Source organism: Ambystoma mexicanum, chromosome 2q (genome assembly GCF_040938575.1).
Source record: "Ambystoma mexicanum isolate Mex_15411 chromosome 2q, UKY_AmexF1_1, whole genome shotgun sequence".
In the NCBI taxonomy this organism is placed as follows: Eukaryota; Metazoa; Chordata; class Amphibia; order Caudata; family Ambystomatidae; genus Ambystoma; species Ambystoma mexicanum.
In genome coordinates, this window is record NC_090924.1 from 500,054,597 (window position 1) to 500,080,835 (window position 26,239).

Here is a 26,239-nt window from a genome sequence, read left to right on the forward strand (position 1 = left end):
ATAACAGATGCAAGACTGCATATTAACACCTGGAACCCATGAAAGTACTAGTGGCTGTCGGTAGATATTGTTGGCCCCATCAGCTTTGTGTGGGGGACGTAATCAACATATTTTTAATGGCTTTAAAAAAATATCTGATCATTACAGCACATTAAGAATGCAATGTAGTTATACATTTTTCATTGTTTAATCGCATTTTTAATTGAAACCGATACCCTGAGTTTATCTTGATGGATGATGGGGTACAATTTTCCAGCAATGAGGTACAAGGGTATTTGAGTGCAAGTGTGGTAAAAGGCATGGAAAAACAAAACTCCTACTGAAAGTAATGGAGCAGTGGAACGTGTCAATAGACATATGAAAAGGTGATATTGGCGCTTGATAAGAAAAGATCATTGCTTTTAGATTCACCGGAGATGGCACAACTAATCTGGGCTATTTGAGGTACTAACCCGCCATGAGGCGAATAGAAAACTGTCTCCCTTGGTTGAAATGAGCGAGGCAAGCAATTTATGATGCAGTGCAGGCAAGTGTGGAGGACACTCAGAAGATCAGCAGCGAATAGGGTGACGTCAGGAAGGTGATTTTCAGATTAAAGGTTGATGTTTCGGATTTTGCTAGGGTGAAGTTGCCAGAACAATTAGGAAAATAGATGGAGGGGAAAAAACATCCTCTAAAGGCTCTCGGATATGGTGGGAACTCCATTCAAAACATTGATAGGAAGATTAAATGGCACGTGGTAGATTTGTTGGTGGTACAAGTGATTTGTGTATTTTTTCTGCATACATGTGTTAGTTGAAATTGTGTGCATTTGTGAGACATGTATTGGGGTGTGTGGTACATTCATGCCTAAAGTAAGCTCTCCCCTGCATTAGTTCACGTTTCCATTATGCTGACTGTGTGTGTGGCATTGCACTGGGGCTCTGGCCCTTCCTTGTGTGAGGTCTAATGGAGTCAGATGGGATCAGAGGTGAACGAAGAAACCTCGTTATTGTTCAAATGTAACTTTCGCAATGTTTGGTTTTGTTCCTATTCCGAAAAATGTTCGGACCATGCACTGGAATTTTTTGTTGATTGTTCTTGTCGCAATCCAGGCGGTTGCACTCCTTGCTGCCACTTATGATCAGAATGTAGTTTGCCAACAGTTAACAGCGTGACTACATAGCATCACAAGTCCTCTAGTACGTTTTATATCTATTCATAGTCCCTGTGCCCAGTGTTGCTCTGCACTTTGTGCTGATTAGTTCAGCTCAGTAATTCGTGCGCAGTTAGACTATTGCGCCTGTTCAGGCTAATGTTCTTTCGCTCTACTTCTGACTCTATTGCTTGGTGCCTTTCTCACTGTTCACATGTAGTGGCAACTGGATCCTGTTGACATTTCTGCAGTGTTTCCAACTGGCCCCACGTAGCCTGTATCCCCTTTATTCACAAGTTCAAACTTCCAGTTGTACTTTTTCCATTGTAAGAATGGACCTTGAATTCTAGCCAGGGTTGAGTAAAGGGGATCCTGATGGCACAGGGCCACTTGCCTGCTATTTCCCTTCCCTTCTTCCCAAATGACACACGTCTAGATGTGGGTTCTCTGCTGAACATCTGCCTTAAAGGCGTAAGGATTTGTCTCATCATTGAACTGCTTCCTTGCACCTTCCCTGCCAAGTACATTACCCAGAACTGTCTACAAAGGTTACTCTGCGAGAGATCATTGACTAGAGTAACCCATTCAAGTAACATGACAGTCATGCACTTTATAAATAATAGTCCCCACCTGCGGTTTGTCAGCAGGCACGCATGCTACAGTTCTGCTGCGCATGACCGTGGTTCTTGTAGTGCTTGAATCCAATGCCTCACTTAAACTCTCCTCAATGACTCTTATTCTTTTATCGTCCTTCCCCAGGAGAGAGACGGCATGCGGGCGATTCTGGACTCCTATGACAGTGAGCTGACTCCGGCAGAACATTCGCCACAGCTCTACCAGCGCCTGCGCGAGGCCGAGGAGATGCTGCAGAAGGTGCACACCCAAAACAAAGAGATGGAGGTAAGTGAGCGATTTCCATGAATCAATCCTTCCATCACCGCTTGGTCTCCAGGCTGAGAGATCTGGACATTGCCGATAAGGGTGCTTTGACTCCGACTTGGAGTCGGACTGCATGCAAAATTCTAATACTTTTGCCCGAATCCCCGAAATCTAGGACAAAGCAGCTCGATATGTTGCCAGCAATGTATTCATAAAGCAGCTGCAAATGTTTCATGCGTATTAAGATTGAAGCTGTCGTATAATGCATTTTATGAAAAGTTGACTGTATTTCCATTTATACTTCTCCCCTCTGCGGCGGCAGATAAATTATACGTATTCCTCATTTTAAAGTCCCATTTTCGGAGTCTCATACATTTTCAGGATTTAGAAGTGGAATGTCTCCACATGTAGTACTGTACAATGGGGAAATGTTAAGTGATGAACAGCAGCTCTCTGGAGAACGCTTCAGTGGGTAATGTTTTTCTCTAAACTAAAAATAAAACCCAGCATTAGTAATAGAACTGCTCTTTAATGAAAGTGGTTGTTTTCAAGTATGGAAAGCGCTTTCAAAACACTGGTGCTCGCCATGCAAACCTTGAAATGCATTGGTGTTTGCATCTCTGGGGGAGGGAGGGCGGGGCTGTCTAAGGTTGTCTATTTTTCTGTTTCTTTCGCCTGCCTTGGAGAAATGACTCACCGAGAAGACATGGGTGAGATCCATGGCATTTGTGACATGCTACTGGTTAATCCATTCTGCTGTCATTAGGCTGACTTGAAATTGGTGCAAGCTTGTTAATGGAAAAAGTGTTGTTGCCTTTAATGCGCAGCACGCCAAAAAAAGCAAAGCTCTTCCTAGTGGAAAGCAGACAAGCTGGGGTCGGGATTCATTGGCCATGCCGGAGGGCGTAACATGACATTTGGAGGGAAGCGGTGCAAAGAGAACGAGCCAAATGCAATGAAACCTGCATGGTAAGTCTGCGTGTTGTAGCTTGGGGTGGCATCAGCGACAAAACCTTAAGTAAGAGAGGACACTATGCCCAGACGGTGCCTGAGCAAGAGACCTTTCGGGAAGGGAAGATTAGTCATTGCGATGTGGGCGGAATGGAGTATTAACCCATGTGGATAGGCAGGACATGCATGAACATTGTTCAGACATGAAGAATTGGGGAAAGGCTGGGGATGAGTTTATACTGGAAAATAAATGGTATGGCCATGAGAGAGCAGAAGAAACCTGGCTGAAGGAGCAGGGTTGTCATCCAGGAGCAGGCGGGTTCTAGCTAGGGACCTTGTAGATGAGGAGGCACATTCAAGAAAAGGGAGCAGGTTCTGACCGATACCTGGTCGATGTGAAATTGGCATATTGAGGAGCAAAATGCCATTTGACTCGAGATGTGTTTATAGGATGCATATTGTAGCAGAGAGGAAAGGGAAAGGGCATGCTAATTAACATGAAGCAGACCTGACCAATGAATACAGACTTGGGAATTCAGCATGTGGGAAGGTTCTTGCAGGTGCTGAAGTGACCCAAACAGAGAATTTTGCTTTACATACCAAGGTCATCATTCAACCCAATAATAACCTAAGGTGGTAAAGTGATATGAATGTAAATTTCAGGTCAGTCAAATTACATCGACCAAATGAAAGGAAAGGCTGATGAAACTTCGATCCTTAAGATCACTTTCAGGAACTTGGGGGAAGCCTGCAACTAATAGTACCTTGTGCTCTTCAGTATCCATGGCATGCTGTTCAGTAGTATCTATTCTTAATGACACTACATCGCTGATACCCCGTTATCAGTATCCGGTTAGGTATCCCCTAAACTACAGTGAAACCTCATGTCCGTTGCAGTACCTGGGTGAATCTCATATCAGTGCTAATCTCTCCCGATTCCCAGGGTGAATGCTTTCACCTCACTGATCCCAAAGTAAGTGGCGAGCGCTACAGTAAACCTCAAGTGCAAGGAGGGCCCTGGGGGGAACTCGTAGCGTTTCTTCCCTGGGTGGTTGTGGGCGCTGCTAGGGGAGGTATTTAAAGGGGCAGGAAGGTTTGGGAGCAGGTGACCGTTGAGGGCGAACTTTTGTCTAGGTCGCCTGCTCCTGAGCTTCCCTGCGTGGGGCCTGGTAGCGTGGGATATAGGAGGTGAGGCAGGGGCAGGTAGCAGGGCAGTTAGGTGTTGGGGCGTGCATTAATAGTGGCACAAAAAAAATGAAGGGGAAGAAGGATAGAAATAGGGGAGTTGTTGCCATAGATGAGGCACTCCCAATCCGTACCTTTTTGGTGGGGGGGGCACCCCGTTGGTCCGAGAGGGTTTCCCCGGTGGTTAGGTGGTTGGGGGTCTCCCTGGTTTGGTGGTACAGAGGTTTCCTGGCTGTGGCTGGCTGGTCGGTTGCGGTGTGGTGCTGAGGGGAGCTCTTCTGGGCGCAGGGGCCCCGGCCCACTAGGTGTGGGGGGATGTAGGTAGGCTGCGTCGGGGACGTGGGAGTTGTTTTGTTGGTCCTGCCGTGGGCGCGATAGCGGGGAGCGGCCAGAGGTTTCAGGTTAGGATTGTTAAAGGGGCTGCACTAAATTTTGCCATAGTGCTGGGTTGCAGGCCCGGCAGCCTTTCAAGTAGGGCTGCTAGTGCAGTGAGGTCTATGCGCTGCTAGGTGGCGGCAGTTAGGTGCTTTGTTTTGGGGCTGGGAGCAAGGGCAGCCTCTTTTTCGGGGCCGCTTAGCCTCTTGGAGTGGCGTTGGGTATTAGGGCTTGATAGCGGTATTTTTTGGGGAACCTTGGTAGGCAGGTAGGGATATTTAAAAAAAAAAAAAAAAAAGCGTGGTTACTGATTCCAATACCTCATGTAAGATGGGGTGTACTGGGTCTGTAGTTTTAAAGTGACTATATAAAGTTAATGGCAACTTTACATGTTTCTGGGGGACAGTAGCCATACCCAAAAAAACGGAGTTATTGGGAAGTCTAAAAGACAACCCTGTGTCACTGCACGGAAGGTGCTGTGTAACACGCATAAAAGGTGGGTCTCATGGAGTTTTGTGCTCCAGAGCCCATGATCACACAAACAGTAGAAATACACATGGCAAAACACATGCAAGAGTGGGAAAAAGGCTCACACTCTTACCAAGTGGAAAGAATAAACCCCAGAAATCCAGCAAACCTGCTGAGGGACTCACTATGTGAGGGAGATTAGCCATAAATGAGAATTCTCCCTAACATGGAGTGACAATGTTATTTCTTTTTCATGGACGGCGAGGAGGCTGGGGCAGATACTGCAAATCTGGATTGTCGGGCATTCTATTGTGAAGTCGACGGCTAGAGAGGCAGAGAAGAGGATTTTTGGCACACAATTGGGCTGCAGCTATGAAGTGGCGATTGTGAGGTGGTCGGGGCTTGGGGGGTTGCTCTGGGATCAACTGTTGCCCATGCTGGCAGGGATGAAAGAGCGTTTTGGGTTCCCGGATGGGTTGATCATACACGCCGGGGAGAATGACCTGATACGGGAGTAGCTCTGTGGAGGAAGATGAAAAGGGACCTGGTATGGCTTAAGGAAATATGGCCTAAGTTAAGTTTGATATGGACCAAGTTGTTACCGAGGAGAGTGTGGAAGGGGGGCAGTAAGCGAGGGTGCGGTAGAGCGGCAAAGAAAGAAAATGAATAGGGAGATGATAAAGTTTTGTGGCTTGGCAGCAGTCCAAGTTCTGGTGCACAAGGAGATTGTATATGAAAATGTTGAGGTTTTCAGGGAGGATGGGGTTCATCTGTCGGTTTATGGAAATAACTACTACCTCTTGGATTTGACGTTGCAGGTGGGGGGACATGGTGAAGAGTTGGAAGTCGTAGGAAGTTTGGTGGTGGGGCAGAAAAGAACACCTCAGGGGAGGGTTTTTTTCTGGTGCCAGGGGCATGGCCCTTTGGATAAGGGGGAGGCAAGCACAATGGGGGAATAGTGCGGGTAAAGATGGGGGTGGTGCTGTTTGCACAAATGCGCTTCCCCGGTGGTGCAGAGAGGGGAGAAGGTCTTGAAGACGGAGGGGCATGGCCCCGGGGAGATGATGGGAGAAAGCGGGAACGAAGGCTTGAAAAGATGGTAAGGACCTGGGAATAGGTAGTGAGGAAGTTGGGGCTATTTATTTGTTGGGGGGCATAAAGAGTTATTTATTTAATGTTTTGGCAAATTGTTAAAGCAGTTAATTTTAGTCTGTAAGGCCAGGGGCCAGGTTAGCGTTTATTTGTTAGTTTTGGCCTGTCACATTAGTGCAACCTTTTCCACTTCAAGCGAGTCTGGGTTTTTGTGCAGTAAGCCCAAATGACGCTTTGTCTAACTGGAAGCCTTCTTATGGCTCCCTGTCGCCTCAGTATTTGCCCCTAGATCTCTATTGCGTTTGTCTGAGTTGTGAAGAGGAATTTGAGATAGCCAGGGAGTTTGCTACGAGTTTATAAAAGCACATACTGAATTGTATAATGTAAAATGAAATGCAAGTGCACAAAGTATCTCGCATAATATATATAAACCTTAAAGACTGAACAATGTCTCATTTACAATTGTTCTTTTATGGCACGCTTAATACCAGCGAGTGGTTTCTAAGCGCGGGTTTGGGATTTGTATCTTTGGTGCACTGTGTTGTCTTGCTTCCAAGACGAGCACGGTGCCCCTGAGCTATCCTTCCTCAACATACCACCTACAGTATAGAAATTGTTCCGTTGATTTAGTAGATGGTGGTAGACCGTGTGAAATTCATACCACGATTTTGCAAACCCTTTTCAAATGCTGTAAGCGGGTCATGGTGTAGGGGTGTTTTTTTTTAGTGAGATATTAGAGAACTCTTAGTTTCTCAAGACATTGTATGCAATGGGACACATTTTCCAAGCATACTGAATGCCCTTGAGCCAATAGCAGAATAGATCAACAATAATATATTATAATAGACAAATTAAAACGATACAAATGCCTGCCAGTTATTACTCTGACCCCTGCGTACATTAGAATGTTAACATTTTTCTCTATCCAGAAACACTTATTGACAGTAAAGGGGACTACAAGTACCTCTCCCCAGTCCATTAAACCTAAGTAAAACTACACGTACAAAAAACGTACTTTAAATGAGTGCACGCTTTGTTTTTGAGCTAACTGCAATTTTAAAAATATAAATATAATAAGAAAAAGGCTGACAAACTGTTTTGTGCTGCTGCCAGCCAGTGTCGGACTGGCGTATCGGTCGTTCAGCCCCTGACCGCACGCAATTGACATTGGGAATGGCCTGGGCCGGTTTTATAAGCCCACCTTGGGGCCGGTTTTGCAAAATAACTTTCTTTTTGCAATCAAGTAACTTAAGGTAACTTAACGTTACTTCTTGCCTAGTTGCTCTGCTCGCCGCACACATCGGGTGGGATGGATCAGATGCAGCAGGCCTACATCAAAGAAAGTTAGTTTTAACTTTGCTTTGATAAATGCACCCGCACAATAGTGAGGTGGCCAATGCGGTGCTGGGCAGTGTCCCTAGGACCCCCGCCATTCGCTGGCGTGGTGCCAGGAGGCAGCCATACTTTGAAAACATACAGTGCATGATTCTACACAGCAACAAATGATAACAAATTGTCCTGGGTGCCTGGGAGTGAGTGATCGAGCTAAGAGCTTGTTGCCTCCTGCTGTGGGCGCTAGCCAATCATGTGCGTGAGCAGGCCGACCTGGCCGGCAAGGGAAACGTGTTGACACGGTACAGGGAGTAGCAGCAGCCTGCAGGCCTCTGCTCTCTGGTAAAGCAAAGCACGTGCAACATATTGCGATGAGGCCTCTGCAGCCATTAGGCCAACAACAGCATGTGCCTGGCCCAGCCAGCCCAGCCCTGGCTGTAAGCAGATGTAGCCCCCCCCCCCCCCGAGGTGGATACACACTGGACAGCAGCAGTCAGCAGAAGACATTACACGTGGGCCGGCCTGATGTTTTCTGTGATGTGTATGACGTTGGTCAGTGAGGGGAGCACTCGCACGACACAGGCATGTGGTGCTCAAAGCCCCTCCCCTCCCATGATGCATCAGTTGAATATTTTAGTGCCACATCCTTTTTGTGCAGTCCTTTGCTGCAGATGTTACCCCCCCAATTGATATCCCATGTCTCTGAATGCAGTATGACTTCCCAGGACAGTGATGTTAACAGGCCTGCTCACTGCAGTACACCTCATGCAGCGGGCAGGGCACGTACATCAGACGATTGTCGATGAGTTGGTTGCCGACGATGGTAGCAGAATTTAATTGCCTAGGTTTCATGCTAGGCTTTCTCTGTGCCATGCACGGAAGTGTCTGTATTTTCCCCTCCAACGCCAAGTGCTCTGCGCAGATTGCCCACCAACTCATTTGCGACTCATACATTACCCATACTCCCTCGGAGCCCTTCTGGTAATGCTGGCCCTCATTCATTGCTCTGTACTGTAATACCCAAACTCAGAATTCTGCTCCAGTAAATAGCAGAAAGTCTCCCAGATTACTGCCCATGATATACCCACACCAACCCAAATGTAAGTATTAATCAGTCTTCCTAGTACCTCTGCTTCAGATACCACCCGGACACCCTGGTTATACCGGGGCTCAATCGGAACTCCCTTGGTAATAGAACCCTCCAACAGAACTCTTCCCTTGAAAATACCCAAGACTCACTCAGAACGCTGCTCCCTCCTTAAAAATGTCCCCAACGATATCAGATGTAGACCTCAGCTGCTGAGAAAACACAGGTTAACTTGGGACTCTTTCTGGTAGTACCCAAACTCACGTAGGGCTTCCCCCCTGAAAATAGCCCGGCTCACTCCAAGCTCGTCCCACAATACTACAAATAATAGCCAACTTCACAGAGATGTCTACTTCTGAAAACATGCTGTCTCCATCAAAGCTGTTCACCTGGTATTTGCTAGCTCTCTGCTTCTGATAATACAAAAACCAGCCCAGATCTCTACTGCTCTTTATGGCCAGACCCACTCCATGCTCTATTCCTGAAAAACAAAATGTTTCCATTCAGAGCTCTGCTCTTTGCAGATGGATTATACCAAGCTTGTCTCCGGATAATACCACCCCCCTGTAGAATGTTGCCCTTAATTATACATAAATAGTAAGAGCTTTATCCTTCCAAGGCTTAGGCTCACTCTGAGTTCTGCTATGGGGATAGAATAACAGTCATGACATGATGGCTGACAGCATTCGTCAGTGCTACTCTTCTCCAGCATGGGGTCTGGGATGGATTCACATGCTCATGAATATTCTCCGTCGTCAGGCTGGGAATCCTCGGTAAAGAAAAAATCAGTATCAGTTTCGTTTCTGATCTGTCTTTCTTAGTAGTAACCAATCACTGATCTCTGGGTCAAACTGCCCCCAGCCAATGACTGCCCTCTCCCTAAGCCCCGCCTCTGGCAGCCATCCTCAGATTTTTACTGCACGCTCAAGTGTTGGGAGTACTCGTGTTTAGCTCTCGAGTTTTTTTTTACTGCGTTTTCACGTTTTTTCAGGAGATTTTCTCATTTTTTCGGTTTAATTGAGCCTCAAGCTCCGCCGTTTCTACTTTCGATAACGGGGACCCGTTTCGGAATTAGTCTATGCCCCTCAAGGGTGAAGTTTTCATCGAGTTTACACTTCTTGGAGGATTCCGGAAGATCTGCGGCCTACCTCAACGGGCATGGCCCAGGACAAAGGGAGCTCGACGCCCAGATCCAAGCTGTTCAGGAACTGCCCTGGATGCGGATTATATAACGTTTTCAAGGAGGACGAGCATTTGCGATGTCACTACTGCCTCCATGGGGACAAGACGCACGTGGAGAAGGACTGCGCGTTCTGCAAGAACCTTTCGGAAAGGACCAAACAAGATCATCGTTCCCGCCTCGCCACCTGGCTGGAGAAGGGCACCGCAAGTGAGAAGGCAAAGAAGAAGTCCGAGCAGGCTTCTAAGTCCTTTGAGGGCACCCGGCGACGGGGGCCCAACAGAAGGCCAAGCACCGCGAGTCCGCGGGCTCCGGGAACGCCGAAAGGTCGGGCTCTTGGTTGCCAAGCAGGGCGCTACTTCCCCGGCACGTTCGACCACGAGCCAGCGCTCTGGTTCGGGGAAGAGGAAGTCCGAGGACCCGGGTAAGCTGCTGGAGCGGACCCGGTCGATCTCGAAGGGGAAGCGAGGCACTGACCCTCCCCCCAAGGCGAAGGCCCAGGACGCACCTAAGGTGGTGAGGGCCTTGATCCACCCGGCTAAGGCCTCTACCAAAGTGGTCTCTGTGACCCTGGCGGAGCCGGCTGAGACTACGCCAATGGAAACGGCCTCTGGGCCCAGAGTATCCCTGCCGCCGCGGAGGGAATTCTCTTTCCAGCCCACCGCTAAGACCCCCGTGAAGCCCCCGGCTGAAAAAGAGGGGTGGTGGAGGCCGTTACAGACTCGGAATCAGCCTCTGAGGAGGAACTGGTGGAGACCGAGAGGGGCCTCAAAGAAAGGTCAATAGGCCTCAACGAGAGGTTCATAAACCTCAACGAGAGGTTCGAGAAGGTTCGATCCCAGGGGACGGTCCCGGCTGACGTGATCGAAGATGGTGACAAGGACGACGAACAGGGCCCAGTGGAGCGGCCATCCTGTCCGTCGCAGCCATTGCCCGAGCCCCAGGATAGCTCGGCGGCCATTTTGTTGGCAATCCAATCCTTATGCACCGAGATAAGGACGAGATTACCACGGACCCCGACGGAGGATCCAGAACCAGGCCCGTCGGGAAACCCTCCAAACAAGCGGAGTAGAGTCCACCCCTCTCTGCCCTTTGTGCCCGCGAGGCCAGTGGACCGCTCATCCCCCTCGCCGGTGGACCCCTCATCCCCCTCGCCGGGAGAGGATACGGGGACGGACGACGACGGCGGCGATGACACAGCAGACATCCCGTCGTCACCATAACCCCCCCACCCCACGGGCGAGGTTGGCTCTTTCCACGCCATGATAACCAGGGCATCCCAGCTCTTCCAGCTCTGCCCTGAAGAACAGAAAAAGGAGGGGTTTCTGTACCAACGACGAGAGGCTAAGAGGAAGACGGTCCTCGCGGTGCCTTTACTCGGCGGCATCTGGGACGAGGGGCTTGCTGTCCTCAAGAACCCTGCCACGACACCCGCCAAGAGGGACAGGTACGAGAAGAAGTACCGAGTCCCCGATGCTGCCCCCTTGTCCCTCAGGGCCCAGCCCACGCCCGACTCGGTCGTCTTGGCAGCGGCTAAGAAGAAGGCAGCGGGCGCGGCGGCTTCAACTTCCACTTCCCCGCCGGACAGCGAGGGTAAGAAGTTGGGACGACGAGTCATTTCGTCGGCGGCAACGACGATTAAGGCGGCCAATGCCTTAGCTATCGTGGCCCGCTACGACAGGGAGCTCTGGTTCAAGATGGCTCCCCTGCTAAATTTCCTGCCTAATGACAAAAGGGTGGAGGCCCTAGAAATTCTGCAGGAGGGTGAGGTGGCGTCGGATCACGCCATTACGGTGGCAACGGACATTGCCGATACCGGATTTCACCAACTGGGTAGCAGAGTTTGCCTCCGACGACCAGGATGGCTCAAGGCGACAGACTTTCGCCAGGACGTCCAGGCCAGAGTGTTGGACATGCCGTTCGACGGCAACAACCTCTTTGGTAAGGCGGTGGATGAGTCTCTACAGGCCATCAAGACCGACTCGGAGATGGCCCAGGCCCTTGGGGTGCTTCAGCAGCGACGGCCCTTTCGGAGCTCTGGAGGCAGACAGGGTGCCTCCAAAGGATCCAGCGTTGGCTCCTCCACCTAACGCCAGACGGCCTGCTCCTCTTCCAGGAGGCCTACACAGGTCGCGGCAAGCAAGGGGGTTCCTGCTGTCGTCGCCAAGGAGGCAGAGCCGCTTCCAAGCAAGACTGACCCGGCCGGGTGGTCGGGCCCCCACCGAAGCACCCCAGTGGGAGGCCGACTGACGAAGTTCGTCAGGGTGTGGGAGTCCATCTCCACCGATCGTTGGGTGTTGGACACCCTGGCCAACGGGCACTCGCTGGAATTCCTAAAGTGGTGCCCTTGCATTCCTCCCGTGGCCAGGAAGGAGAATCACGTCCCTCAACTGCTGTTGGAGGTAAAGGCGATGCTCAAGAAAGGTGCCATCGAGCTCGTCCCCAGGAGGCTCCGGGGCTCTGCAGTATACTCAAGGTACTTCCTCGTCAGGAAGAAGACAGGAGGTTGGTGTCCCATCCTAGACCTGCGCCGGTTAAACAAATACATCAAGGCGCAGAAATTCAGGATGGTCACCCTCCAGCACGTACTGGGACAGCTGGAGGAAGGCGACTTCCTATCGTCGCTGGACCTGGAGGATGCTTACTTCCACATCCCCATTCTAAAAAGGCACAGGAAGTTCCTCAGGTTCGTGGTTCAAGGACGCCACTACCAATTCAGAGCCCTACCGTTCGGATTAAAGTCGGCACCCAGGGTTTTCACCAAGTGCCTGGCACCAGTGGCAGCACCTGCAGGGGATCCACGTCTACCCCTACCTGGACGACTGGCTAATCCGGGCAAGGTCAAGGGAACTCGCCGTCGATCATACGGTGAGGACCGTCCGGTTGCTCAAGGAGCTGGGGTTCTCCATCAGCTACCCCAAATCCCACCTGGTTCCGTCGCAAGTAGCACTGTTTTTGGGGGGGCGAAGCTCGATACAGTGGAGCAATTGGCCTCCCGTTCAGAGGAGAGGACCAAAACCATCCTGGGCAAGGTACGGCGACTGTTGGCCACGAACGTGGCCAGGGTGAGGCCCAGCAAGTCCCTTCTCGGGATGATGTCCTCATGCATCTACCTTGAACCCCTTTGCAGACTTCGGATGCGTCCGATATAGGAGTTCCTCAACGCCCGCTGGTTTCAGGCGGGGGGCTGCTTTGAGGACAGGATCCCCCTCGACGAGGATTTCCGTTGGGCGATCCTATGGTGGGGCACCCGGGCTCACCTCACAATGGGCACAGACTTTCATACCCCGGCGTTTCAGGAGACAGTGACTACGGACGCCTCTCTGGAGGGTTGGGGGGGGGGCCCACACCGGAGATCTCCACGCAAGAGGCCTTTGGCTCCCAGAGGAGAGGTCTCTTCACATCAACATCTTGGAGCTCCGTGCAGTGTTCTGGGCGCTCAAGTCGTTCCTCCCGTCCCTCAAGGACAAAGTGGTGAGGATCTTCACCGACAACATCACCACGATGTTCTACATACGGAAGCAGGGAGGCACCAGATCCCCAGCCCTATCCAAGGAGGCCCAGGATCTCTGGCACTGGGCCGTCGCCCAGGGGATGTTTCTGGTTCCCTTCCACCTGGCAGGAATAAAAAACACCATCGCCGACTCACTCAGCAGGGAGCTGCGCTCGTGCCACGAGTGGGAACTGCGACAGGATCAAGTGGATCGACTCTTCCAACGATGGGGCAAACCCCAGATCGACCTGTTTGCGACGGCTCGAACTCCAAGTGCCAGAGGTTCGCCAGCAGGTTCCCACAGCCGAGGAGCATGCGCGATGCTTTCTCGTTTCCTTGGGACGGCCTGTTTCTATACACGTTCCCGCCATTGCCGTTGCTGCTCCGCCTCATCAGCCAGCTCAAGAAGTCCAGGTGCAGGATGATCCTTGTTGCACCGGCGTGGCTGAGGCAGGTCTGGTTCCCGGGCCTTCTGGACTTGTCAACGTCCCCGCCAATTAGGCTGCCGGCGGACGCGGATCTTCTCTCCAGAGAAGGAGGCGCCATTCTACACCACGACCCACAGTCGCTGAACTTGCCTGGCTCCTGCAGCGCTAGAGTTTGGAGGGTACGATATCCCGGCTGATTGCAGAGAGGTTCTTGCAAAGGCCAGGGCGTCCTCAACTCTCAAGTGTTACGGTCATAAATGGAAGAGGTTCTCTGTCTGGTGCCGTGCACAGAAGACTAACCTCCTGCGGATTACGGGCCCTCAAGTGCTGCCGTACTTACTGTCGCTGGCCAAAGCTGGACTGGCCCACGCCTCCATAAAAATACATCTGGCTGCCATCTCCCGATATACCAGGACTACGGGACGGGCGTCCTTGTGGTCTCATCGCCTGGTAAAGGAATTTATGACGGGACTATTCCGTTCCATCCCGCCGGTGAAGGCTCCTGCCCCGGCGTGGAAACTTAATGTGGTGCTGACCAGGCTCATGGGAGCCCCATTCGAGCCTATGCATTCGGCGCCCTTGAAGTTCCTGTCATGGAAGACAGCATTCCTTGTGGCCATCACCTCTGCACGATGAGTGGGAGAGATTCAGGCCCTATCTTGCAAGCCTCCATACTTGACTTTTCATGATTCAAGGGTAGTGCTTAGGACGCCCCCCTCCTTCATGCCCAAGGTGCCGTCTGACTTCCACCTCAACGAGCCCTTGGTGTTACCAGTTTTCTTCCCGTCGCCTTCGACGCCGTCCGAGAGGACTTTGCACTCGCTGGATGTAGCTAGAGCGCTGAAGTTCTATGTGGACCGCATGAAGAGTTTTCGGAAGACGTCACAGCTATTCGTGAACTTTGGGTCTGTGAATCAAGGGAAGGCTCTCTCGAAGACTTCCATTGCCAGATGGCTCTCCGGCTGCATCATGCATTGTCACTGGTTGGCAAACCGACTGCTGCCCGGCCGCCCGTGAGCCCATTCGACCAGAGCGATCGCTGCTACCACGGCGTTCCTGTCTGGTGTGCCCCTGCTGGACATCTGCAGGGCTGCTACGTGGAGATCGACGCACACCTTCACAAGATTCTGCTGCGTCGATCGGGACTCCAGGGTCGGCCAAGCAGTGCTGCGCAACCTGTTCGCTTAAGGTGAGCCTGGTGAGGAGGTAAGAGATGCTTGTTGTTGAGTTGTTGTATTGCTTAATGTTGAGCCTGTTGCCACCTCACATGGTTGTGCATGTGTATACTGTTATGTATTCTTTTATTCATGAGCATGTGAATCCATACCAGACCCCATGCTGGAGAAGGAACAAGTTACTTACCTGTAACTGTTGTTCTCCAGCATGGGTCTGGCATGAATTCACATGCGAAACCCTCCCACCTACCCCTCTGCGGCTCTTCACTTGGTCATACTGCCACTTGGCGTGCTACCAAATCTGAGGATGGCTGCCAGAGGCGGGGCTTATGGAGAGGGCAGTCATTGGCTGGGGGCAGTATGACCCAGAGATCAGTGATTGGTTACTACTAAGAAAGACAGATCAGAAACGAAACTGATAGTGATTTTTTCTTGACGGGGAATATTCACGAGCATGTGAATCCATGCCAGACCCATGCTGGAGAACAACAGTTACAGGTAAGTAACTTGTTCCTTTCATGACATGCATCTACTGCTAGATTTGTTTGCGTGTGTCAGCAGACGTGTGGACTCTTGGTTTTGGCTTGGCTGTGCTGGGTTTAGGCTGCATCAGTTTATTGCACGACCGGAGCTTTGGGCTTACCTGGAGTCTGGGCTCATAGCTAGCAACAGAGATGTAAAGATGTAGTTTAATCTTGGCTGGCATTGCTGGGGGAATGTTGGTGGTTATTTGGGTCGTCTTGAGTTAACTGTGATGGGGCTAGGGAATACCGTAACATAACCCCACATGGTGCCCTGCAGACGAGTTACACCCCCTCTGCGGCATCCTCTCGCTCTGTGCCAGGAAGCCCATCCAATTCCACTTGCTCCAAGCACACTGCGACCGAAATACCAGAATGCAATTGGGCAAACTGCAAAAAATGGCCTTTGGGTGTTGGAAGTGTATTTTGAAGGCGTTTAACATTTTGTAATGTGTGAAATGGTTACCTCATTATTTTCCATTGTTTGACAGATGCAGGGTTCGGATGTGATAGGATGTAATGGAAACATGCGTTAATATTAACATCGAAAGTAACGTAGCTAATTTGAAACAGTTTTCATATATTGTATTTCACCTCGAGAAGATCTTAGATTCAGGAATCTAACTGTTGCTTGGTGTGTGCTTTCCGAATGTTAAGTGCCTTTCGCATTTTTTAACACAGAAACACCCTTGTTTCTCGTACTACTTTAACACAATGCCCGCACCCCACCTTCTCACTTCCAGACTAGCACGTCGCCTTCTCGGTTGCTCCCCCCACAGTCGCATTAAGTTCTGCCACAACGTCAGGCCGCAAATATCAAGGCTATGCCGACTCCAACTGAGTTTCAACATCAGCCACTTATTTTCTTTAGTTCTTTTGCTGCTATTGCATCAAACTTTGTTGTTCCTGGAAGTCTGGGGACGGCCGAGTTGCTTGTGTTGTCATGTGTGTACTATCTAGTCCTTTCAGCAGGCACGTTACACTTGAGGATAATTCTATTTTATTTGCCAATGCTATCGTTTCCACAGTTTACTGACATGCTTGTTCATGTGGCTTCCGATTGGCAACGTTTGATGACACTTTTATTATTAAATCAACTTACTAATCCTTTCAACCATCTCAGCAGAGATGTTATTATCAATTTTAAACTCTATCAAGAGCACCCGCCTACATTTCCCACTGCACGGGCTCGATCAAGATGGCCAGTGATGCAACCCAGTGCATTCTGGGATGTGTAGTTTGGTACACAGCATATTGCTGCAGGGCCTGAAGGGACTTATTGGTATTTAAGCAAAGCATTTGCAGTGAACAGCAGTTTTATTGGAGTCTTAAGCAGAGGCGTAGACAGGATTGTCTTGCAAGTGGGGCCTGAAGCTAATGTATTTGGGCCCACCACAGTGACATTAATGCTGCAAATGCCCACACAGCGCTGCTGAGCGGGCATTTATAGATTTCGGGTGGGCATCGCCTGCTCAAGCCCTACCCTGTCTATGCCTCTGGTCTGAAGCAGACCCCACCAATGACATGGGACTGGCCCTTTTCTCTGGCAAGTTTAATCACACATGAAAAGTTAATGTACATAATATATGCACATTAATCAACATAATGAATAACAAGATGATGCAGGTGTCAAACAATGAGTACAAGACAGTGCCTTTTAACACACAGGGTTTTCTAAGGATGCCTGCCTTGAACATAGTACAACCCAGTTTAGAGATCTCAAGTTATTGCATGTAGTTTGTAAAATATTCGATCATTCCAGTATTTTGGGCTCACACCCTATTTCACTGTGATGCGCATAGCCTTGTATTTTAATAATGTAGAGGAAGGAAAAAGGACATTCACTAAAAACACTGGAATTTACTGAGCATGCATGATTTTAAAGTGCTGTTTCAGCATCATTTTAAGGAAAGAGTGCGAATGAAGTAAAGATGTTTGAAAAAAGTGGGCAGTGGCATGTCCGCTGTACTAGCTGTAATGGTCTTTACATTTTTCATATTGAACAGTTACTTTGAAGCCTAGTGAGAAAACATTTACCTCTGTCATATAAGTGGGTTCATCCCAGGGACACCGGTACAAAAAGATGTAGCTCTCCAGAGCTCTTTGTGAAATCCGCCATAATATGTGGAAATTCCAACAGGGCAGTCTGATTTTCATGCTTATGAAGTTGATCAAATCCTTTATTATTAATTGGTTATTTATAACGCACTTAATCCCAAGCGCGACCCGGGATTCGAACATGTTGCTCTGCGTCACAGACGAGCGTTGCCACTGAGCTATGCTACCCAGGACAACCTTTAGTTCAGTAATGGGTAATATCTGTTATTTACAAAGATTAGAAGCTACTGACTGGCAGTGGGATGCTCTGAATTGTAATCCTTGACCCAGGTAACTTCTAGGCTATAGTGATGTTGCCAGTGTGGGTCGTGGGAGCTCAAGCAGATGGTTGGTTAAGTCGAACTTATTTCTTTGACCAGTCACACATTACGAGACCCAGAGCCCCCCAATAAAACAGGACTTTTCCATAGTTCATGCCCCCAAAACACCCATGCTCCTCCTATCCAAGACACTCCCATCCGCTCTCTCCCACAGAACACAGAACTTGGCTAATGTTCAAAATTACTGCATTAAAAGTCCTTCTCCCACAGTTCCAAGTTTTGAAATCCTCTAACTGGAGTGAGTGAACAAAGCACACTTCTATAGCCCACAACTCATGGACTAAAGTACCTCGGAGCACTATTTAAATGGGAAATCCTATTCTTATTGTGGTCCAAAGGCCTATGTGAAAGGAAATGAATGATGTTCTCAATCTCATTGGGCTTCTGTTGCTTCCCTTAAAATTAAACATTGCATGTGGTCCCAATTTACACCTAACCTGTCAATCACAATAGAGGGTCCAGGGATGAATGGTCATGGGATCTAGTTCAAGCATTTACACAAAACATTACATGCAACAAACACCATTAACCCTCCATAGGTAGCCTTTTCTGTGAAGTCGTGAATTGATGCGATTCACGGATGATGGTTTGAGGGCCGGGCCACTTTTTTTTTTTTTTTTTTTTTTTTTTTGGTGCCTGGGCCGATTTCTTGTCCCAGTCCAACCCAGGCCCAAGCTCATGCAGAATGCACAGATGAAGAGGCACTCTGGCAGCACACCGGAAATAATGGTACAGCAAAACCTACTGCGACTCCTACTGACAGAATTCATTCAATCACAAGCCTACTCTTTGACAGATTACTAAAATGCTTTTCAACCACAGACGCTTTGAAAATGTCACAGAACTCTTTAAGCCTTGAGAAAGCACAGCTTGCATGAAACACGCAGCTATGTAGAAATTATGAAAATAAAAGTACACTACTAGATTGCACGTGAATTCACTTAAAGTAAATGGGCTCAATAATAACGCATATTTTGTTTCCCTGTGTGTGTGAATATATGTAAGAAAATACATTTGTTCACCTCTGATTCTGAGCCACAACAGCAAGGCATTGTGGGTATGCAGATACAAAAGCCCAAATGCAAACCTTTTCTCTAGGAAATTGTCTAAGAGGACAGTGCTGCTGTATCCATCGCTTAATCAACTCAAGACAGACATTTTGCAATGCCTGTCAGGACATCTACATACCTGGTTTTACTATTATTAGGGATTCTCAATGCAGTATAGTCCTGACAGCCTTGTGGATGGAGCATTTGGCCTACTTTTACATTTCAGGTGAAAGGGGTTTGTTCAAAACTTTTTAAACCCACCATAACTTTCTTGGTGTTTTAAAACATGGCCAAATGAGTTCCGGACAGCATTTTCCAGGGTTGGTCCAGGAGCTGAGTGAAGTCTGGTAGTTGCGGTCATGCGTAGTGTCCTCCCTGCTTCAGTAAGAAACTGAAGGCCACAGAAAGGACCCAGTGCACATCAAGCCCCAAACCTGGACAGCCCGCGGCCGCTGAGGGTGATCCTCTGCAATGAGAGGGGCCTGGGAGATTGAGGGTTCGCTACTAGAGTGCAAGGGCTGTGGCAACAGACAGCTCCTGGCAGGATCAGCGTCCAGGTAGTTACTTTAATTCGACAAATGAGCATTCATCTTATTTGAATCCTTTGGGGGTACAGGGGCGGGCACACAGCGTGGTTCAGAGTGCCCGCAGGTGTGCCCTCCAGGAGGAGTTTCAGGATCAACTGTGCCACCATTCCTTCAGTGCCAGCTAATGATTTGCGAATGATGTCCAGGCGCGCCAGATGGCATCCCAGGCACAGCCCCCACTGGCCTTGGTGCACCAAGGTTCTATGTAATATATAAATAAGTACATATATGTTCATATTTATACAGATGCATGTTCAAAGGCGTTCCCTTTCCCTGCTTTTTGTCCTTAGTTATCTCCACTTTCAACGGCGGTTACAAGTGGGATGCTGCATGTATTTGAGAGCACTAGTGGGGATCTGCAGGAAGCTGTACAATAAACCACATGGGCACTTCAGTCTTGATGCTAAAACATGATCGTTGAAGATCTGTTTAAGATGCAAAATGACATGCTACCATGATACAAACTACAGAAATACTTCAGATGTTATTTGCCATCTCATTTCCCAGTTCCAAACTTACTCCTTTCTTGGTTACGTCTGAAACTGCTTTAATGGCTTGTGGCACCCAGAGCTCATCGGCATAAAAAAATACGGTAGTGAGACTCACTCTTGGTGAAACTGAAATGGACTGTTTCATAATGTTTTGTGGCAACCCTCATGCCCTTTAGTGTATTGTAGCTGTTGCCATGGAAGAAAAGGGCTAATTAAACTAATTTAGTATCAGTGTTTCTGATGGGTCCTTTCAATAGGTCCCGTCAATAGGCCCCTGAAGGGGCTGACATCCCTGAACTTTGTTTTATAGGCGAGTCCTCTTTGTGACCCTCGCAAGGCACTCAAGGAGGTTCTGCTTGAATGTGTAAGTTGCCAACTGAACGCATTGCCCTGTTCTTTCAATGATGGCAGCCCTGCTAGTCTATTTTACTTCCTTTGATTTTCCCCAGTCATTCATTGTCCAGGGTGTGTGTTTTGTTTTTTCTTTGCACGCGAACGGTGGGTTTGGGTACTGTGCGCACACAATACACATTTTGTTAACATTGTATGAGTATATTTTGCCCCCTGCACCAAGCACATGGACTGTAATTCAGTGAATCTGTTCAGTAACCTGCAGAGTTGCCTGCTGTATTCTATGATGCACCATACATCGATTCAATCGGTAGGGAAATGGCTTTAGGCATACCGGGCAGTAGGATCTGACATCACTCAAAAGGAACACATCTACGGTCAAGTAGTAACTCGTATGATTCAGTCCAAATAAAGAGCTAATCACTAATGGGTCTATTCCTAAGCTTGAGATCACATATCCAAATTATTGAACAAGTTCGACATTTAAGCAAAGGAGTGGCTGCTTAATCTTTTGTAGTGAATCTGTTTTTTGTTGTGTTGACACATAGGTAGCCCCTTTTTGTTTTACAGGTTCAGTGTTACATCTGCAGGAGCTGCCATCATAATCCCTGTAGCACCTTGCTTATGGTATTGATTGGAATTTCTCCACCGCTCTGTCCCCTCATCTGTCAATTTCCAGATCTTGCAATGTGGATGTTTAACACAGTTGCACCTGGTCGTGTCTTAAATAGGAGCGGTCTGTGAAGGCCCGGTGGTAGGAGTGTCATATTCTTGGTATAGCCACTGTATGTAATGTGCAGACATTTTATTATGGTTTTCAGATGTGGCAAATTTGCACAGTACCTTGTCTAATAAGTTGCCTCTGAGGCTCTGTTGCATGTATGTTCAGAAAATCTCAAATGTGTTTTGATCAGATATGATTGCATGTAATCTGTCCCATATTTGTTACAGACGTCCCAACCGCAATCAGTTGCTCCAGGGCTACTTGGTCACATTTACACAAATTGCTCACCTCACATTTTGGTCCAGCTGCCCACATTACCTGAATAGGTCCTGCACCAAATTCGTTCCACGGCAGCAATCAGCAATCCCATGTTCACTGAAACAGCAAAGAGCACACCATTCCGCATCAACACACATCTGGCAAATAAATTGTCGGGGAAAAGATTAAAATTACAATCGATAGTAGCTACTAGGCAGGCTTTAATGACATGGTTTAAGGAAAATTATCAATGTATTGGGTTTAGTTATGATGCATCGATATGGCATATGAGGCACTATTGTGAAATGGGTGTTTACATTGCTAGAGTTGGATCAGGAGGGGTATATTGAGATTAAGGGATTTGTTTGATGGAGATAGGATACTGAGCTTTGAAGAGTTGCAAGATAGGTTTGGTTTGGAGAGGAGAGAATTAGGCAGGTATACAGAAATAATTTTGTTAATGAATCAAAGAATTGATATGGTTGACAAGGGATTGGAAGGAAGGCCAGAGATTTGCAAACTGTTAATTGAACAAGAATAAAATGTACGCACTTTTATGTGCTTTATGCCTATGGGGTTGGAGTATATAGGGCCATGGACTAAGCTAAGGGATAAGTGGTTTGGGGACATGAATATGTTTATATCGGAGGAAGAATGGAGGGATCTTCTAAGGGTTGGGGGCGAGTGCAGGAATATATATGAGTTTACGTTAGATAAGGCAGAAAGTTGTTGGGCAGATTTATTGGAGACCTGTGAAGATGTTTAAATTGAAGTTGAGGGTGGATGAAGGATTTTGGAGCTGTGGTGACGGTAAGGGAACTCTGTTACATCTGATTTGGAGTAGTGCAGGAGTGGAAGGTTTTTGGAAAGAAGTTAATGGCAGAATTGATATGATTTTTAGTATAACCATTCAGAGGTCGGCTGTCAATGTAGTTCTGCTTATGCATAAGGAGAGGTGCTTAACTGCAAGTAAACAATACTTGGATTGATAAGGCCATGGTGGTAGCAGTTAAGCTGATTCTTAGAGTCTGGAAGACTAGGAATAAACCCAGAGTGGATGATTGGTTAGTAGAACTAGAGATCTTGTCTAAATATGAAAATATATCCTTGAAGGGGAGAGGTAAAGAAGATGTATATCTTTCACTGTGGGGTCCATTCACTGCTTTATATGAGCTGGGGAAGGGGAGCTCCTTTTTTTTTTTTTTACTTTCTCTTTCCTCTCTTCTGTCTAGAGTTGTGCGTCTGTGTGAGGTATAGTTTGTATCTTCTTTTTCCACATTGGATTTGTAATACGTTTATCTTAATTTGTAGCTTTGATGTAGTTAAGGAGTTGGATAGATGGTATTGTAGTTATGATAGCATACGATATTACTGTATCACTGTTTTTGCTAAATCATAATTGAGAAGTTAATGAGCCCATGTATGTTGAGAATGTATTTTTGATGTAAAACCCAATAAATTAATTTAAAAAGAAAAATCTGGCAAATATAATGTTACTTGAAACGAAGGGGGATATCCTATCATCGGCACTTGGGTATTTACATATACTTTTATGTAAACATGTTAACCTTTAAAATGTAACACAAAGGCAGGAGTATCTCTGTCTTTATAATAACGTTGGCGTAAAATAGAAAAACACTTAAACTAATTTGTGCTCGTACAGCATTAATTATTTTGTTGCTGATACTATTTTTTCTTTGTTTGTGTAGACCACTTTTTCTGTATGACATTTTGTGGTTCATTCAACATAGCACAACAATAACAATAGAAAGTGCAGTGATACTTGAGTTCAACAAAAAACCATCAATAACTCATCACTTTGCACGTTCTAGCGTCATGGTTATTTAACATACATTACATACAAAGTAGAAAAATAATTAAATAGAGGTCTGACTTGTCCTTAGCCCAGTTCACTTCTATTAGTGCAAGAGAGTGCTGTGTGTCGCACTCCCAAGGAATCTGTTGGGTATCGCACTCCTTTGTAGAGACCTCTCTGAGGTCTAATATGCCAGGCAGAAGGGTGACCCAGTGGTAGGTCTATGTCAAGATGTAAATAAGAGGCATGTATTATGTATTCTTGGTAAGGACTGTTAGGGCATGTGGAGTGCGGCGTCCAATGACGTTTTCGGCTTGTAGGTGAAATTGCCTTCTTCTAGAGCCAGGACAAGGTCTCCATATGGGAGGGTCATGTAAAAAAGACTCAATTAGTGGTGAATTCTATCCATCTCCAAGGTGTAAATGTGTGACAACATGAAATAAAGTAAAGGATAAAACCGTATTAAAGTCAATAAGTAGCTTAAAAACGCGCCAGTGGAGCACTGACCTTGAGTGCGTTCCTCTTGACCCGCTCCCGAGAAGGGAGAGGGCTGTGGTCAACAAAGCTGTCTTCAGGACAATGTAATGTCACATGGAATCCAGGTAAAAACGGATTCTACTAGACATAAGAAACAAAGGGTATGTTTCAGTGTGGCGGTATGGGGCATGATTTGCTGTGATGCTATACATATATTGTTAGCGAATGCAGGAGATAGAAAAGGTGAGCAAGGAGTGGATTACCTGCTACTGTGGAAGGCCAAGTGCGTAGGAGTGAAAAAGGCACCGGCGTCTGGTAGGAAAGATGATGTGAAGATCTTCCTGGAGGCGAACATGGCCTTGTTAGGCTATTGCCACGATGTGGTAAAGAAATTCAATGCGGGAGACAACCAAACTCTGAGGAATGCAAGGAGCTCCCACCTAGAGTGAAGTCTCATCGATCATCACTGGGGGCTCTGCATGATTCGAAGTGCTGTGCCAGCGACGGATGGCGTGCCGGTGAGCCCTCGCAGGGAATGGAGCTGCCTGGAGCTGTGCTGGAATCAGTACAGCACACGTACTGGGGATCGCTGTTATGTGCCGGGGCGCATGCGCGTGTAAAAAGCATCCCATTGTCAAGGGAACCGGGAAATGGGACACATAGAGTAAAGAATCTCCCCGTGAGGGAAGAAAGGCGCTCCGTCGTAGCGAAATGCACCAAGGATGACAAGTGTATGGCTTAATACATTGCGGGGGCCATGAATGAGGGAAAGTGCACCGGAGTCTGTATATGCAGCCCTGTGATGTCTGGTGAGTGGACAGGGTGTCTAATAAGGGCCTGGAGAGGGCCACCATAGGACTAAATTGTGGTATAAAAATACTGTGTGAACTGGCCGAGCCATGTCAATAAATGTGCTCGTGCCACTAGAACTGCAAGGCCGGGATAGGGCAGGATCACTGCAGGCACATGAGAAAGGCCTGGTGCGGCCCACCTCTGTATGTGCACGCTAGGCATGGACACTATACAAAGGGGCCATGCCATACAGAGAGGTAGGCTAAAGTTATTTCAAGAAGGAAATGAGGTGGCTTTGTGGAATACAGGGCAAAGTATCCCGACTGAATTTAGGAGTAGGGGCCACTGGGTTGTGCCTAATTAAGTCCCCTAGTGGTGGATTTGAGTTTAAAAATCCACCAGGACTCCTTATAATTCAATGCACTAGTAGTATTAGTTGTGTTCAGCACTTTATCTATCACAATATATCATCTGGGCCGTGTTGGAATTCTAGATAATGGGACACTCTGGGCACTGTATGTGTTCTACAGCAGATCCGCGATCTATGTTCCCCAATTCTCTTATTGATTTGTCTTTTAGTTTGGCCCACATATCGTAGACCACCCGGGCACTCTATAACATAAATGACATTGGATGTTTTACAGAGTGAGAGTCCAGTCACAAAATTACTGTAGCATTATTGCTGCTTAATAATGTGTGCTGTTTTTACAGTCATGTTTTTTTCAAGTATTTGTTGAATATACACATTTTGACTCTGTATAGCTCACTATGCAGGGGTTTTCTTTAGGCTTGCCACAACTCTACGGTTGCAAAGAACTTCATGATAGATACATGATTAGTTCATAAGCAGACATTACAAAAGGAAATAACTTCTTCAGTCGTCTTGGATCCAGTTACCAACAACGTTGCAGAGTAACTTCCACTAGAAGAGTCCTACCTCCATCGCGTTTTCCACCTGCCACTGGTGTAACACTCAACCCTCAACCAGTCCATACAAGCACCACACTCCACTACATTCATGAATGTGTGGAGGATGCCACAACCTGCTGTTTTTCCCACAATTTGGATATTCTCCTTAAAAGCCTGTCAGTACCACTTTAATGCACCATAATAAATGCGACCGAGTTATGACTAATCTCAATATGATTACAAGTGCATTTATTTCGACTTTAGAAGGCACAACTTGTACCCGAAACCCAAGGAAATCTGCATAAAGTAGCACAGTTTACAGGCACATGAATACAAAGTGAAGACATGCAAGATGGACAACAAGACAATGAACAAACGCGGTGAAAACATTAGCCATCAATTTCATGCATAATCATCATTGAAGCACTCCCCAATTGCTATATTTCACCAGATAGTGTATTTGGCATACATAGGGGGTTTGGCGAATGACCTCTAGAATTTCGGGACTTGCAGCTTTGCCTTGATGAGGGCCTGACCACACCAAAGTCTGCAGTTCTTTGACAATTGTAGATTCTGTGTGAGAATTTCGGAGACCACTAGAAGAGGGTCCTGAAGCGGGTTACAGTCAATAACCATGGCATCGACCCGGAAGTTATACAACCTATGGTGCGACCTAAACCCATTGCTGTTGGTCCCCCTTTCATTCCTGCTGCGCCAACACTGGTCCGAGTCTGTAAGTTTGCTTTGATACATTCCCAGAAGTGTCAAGTAAAACCAAATTTCAGATTCTTTGTCATATTTTGCAGGTCAGAGCAGGCCCTGGCTCAGGTTAAGTGAATCGCGTTTAGTCACAATCACACCAGGATCAGAGATGATACAAACCTGCCCCTCCGCCTCCCTTCTGCAGCAACTTTTATTTAGTGTTTACATTGAGAGTGAGCAGTGGCCCGACAGAGTTGGAGAGCAAATGGTTTTCCCAGCAGGAATCTATGAATTCAGAGCAGGGGCTCTGACATGACTGCCTGTGTGTTAAAATACTGGGCCGG

General features: G+C 47.6%; 1 protein-coding gene across 3 annotated transcripts in view; it reads left to right on the plus strand.

Annotated features, from left to right (window-relative positions):
• The window catches only part of MAD1L1 (mitotic arrest deficient 1 like 1), a 3,106,940-nt gene that overhangs the window by 1,282,981 nt on the left and 1,797,720 nt on the right, over positions 1 to 26,239 (plus strand). For all 3 annotated transcript variants that reach the window (XM_069647622.1, XM_069647623.1, XM_069647624.1), the window contains one exon: positions 1,895 to 2,035. In XM_069647622.1, coding sequence (XP_069503723.1) covers positions 1,895 to 2,035 — 141 coding nt within the window. The remainder of the gene's footprint in view (positions 1 to 1,894; positions 2,036 to 26,239) is intronic.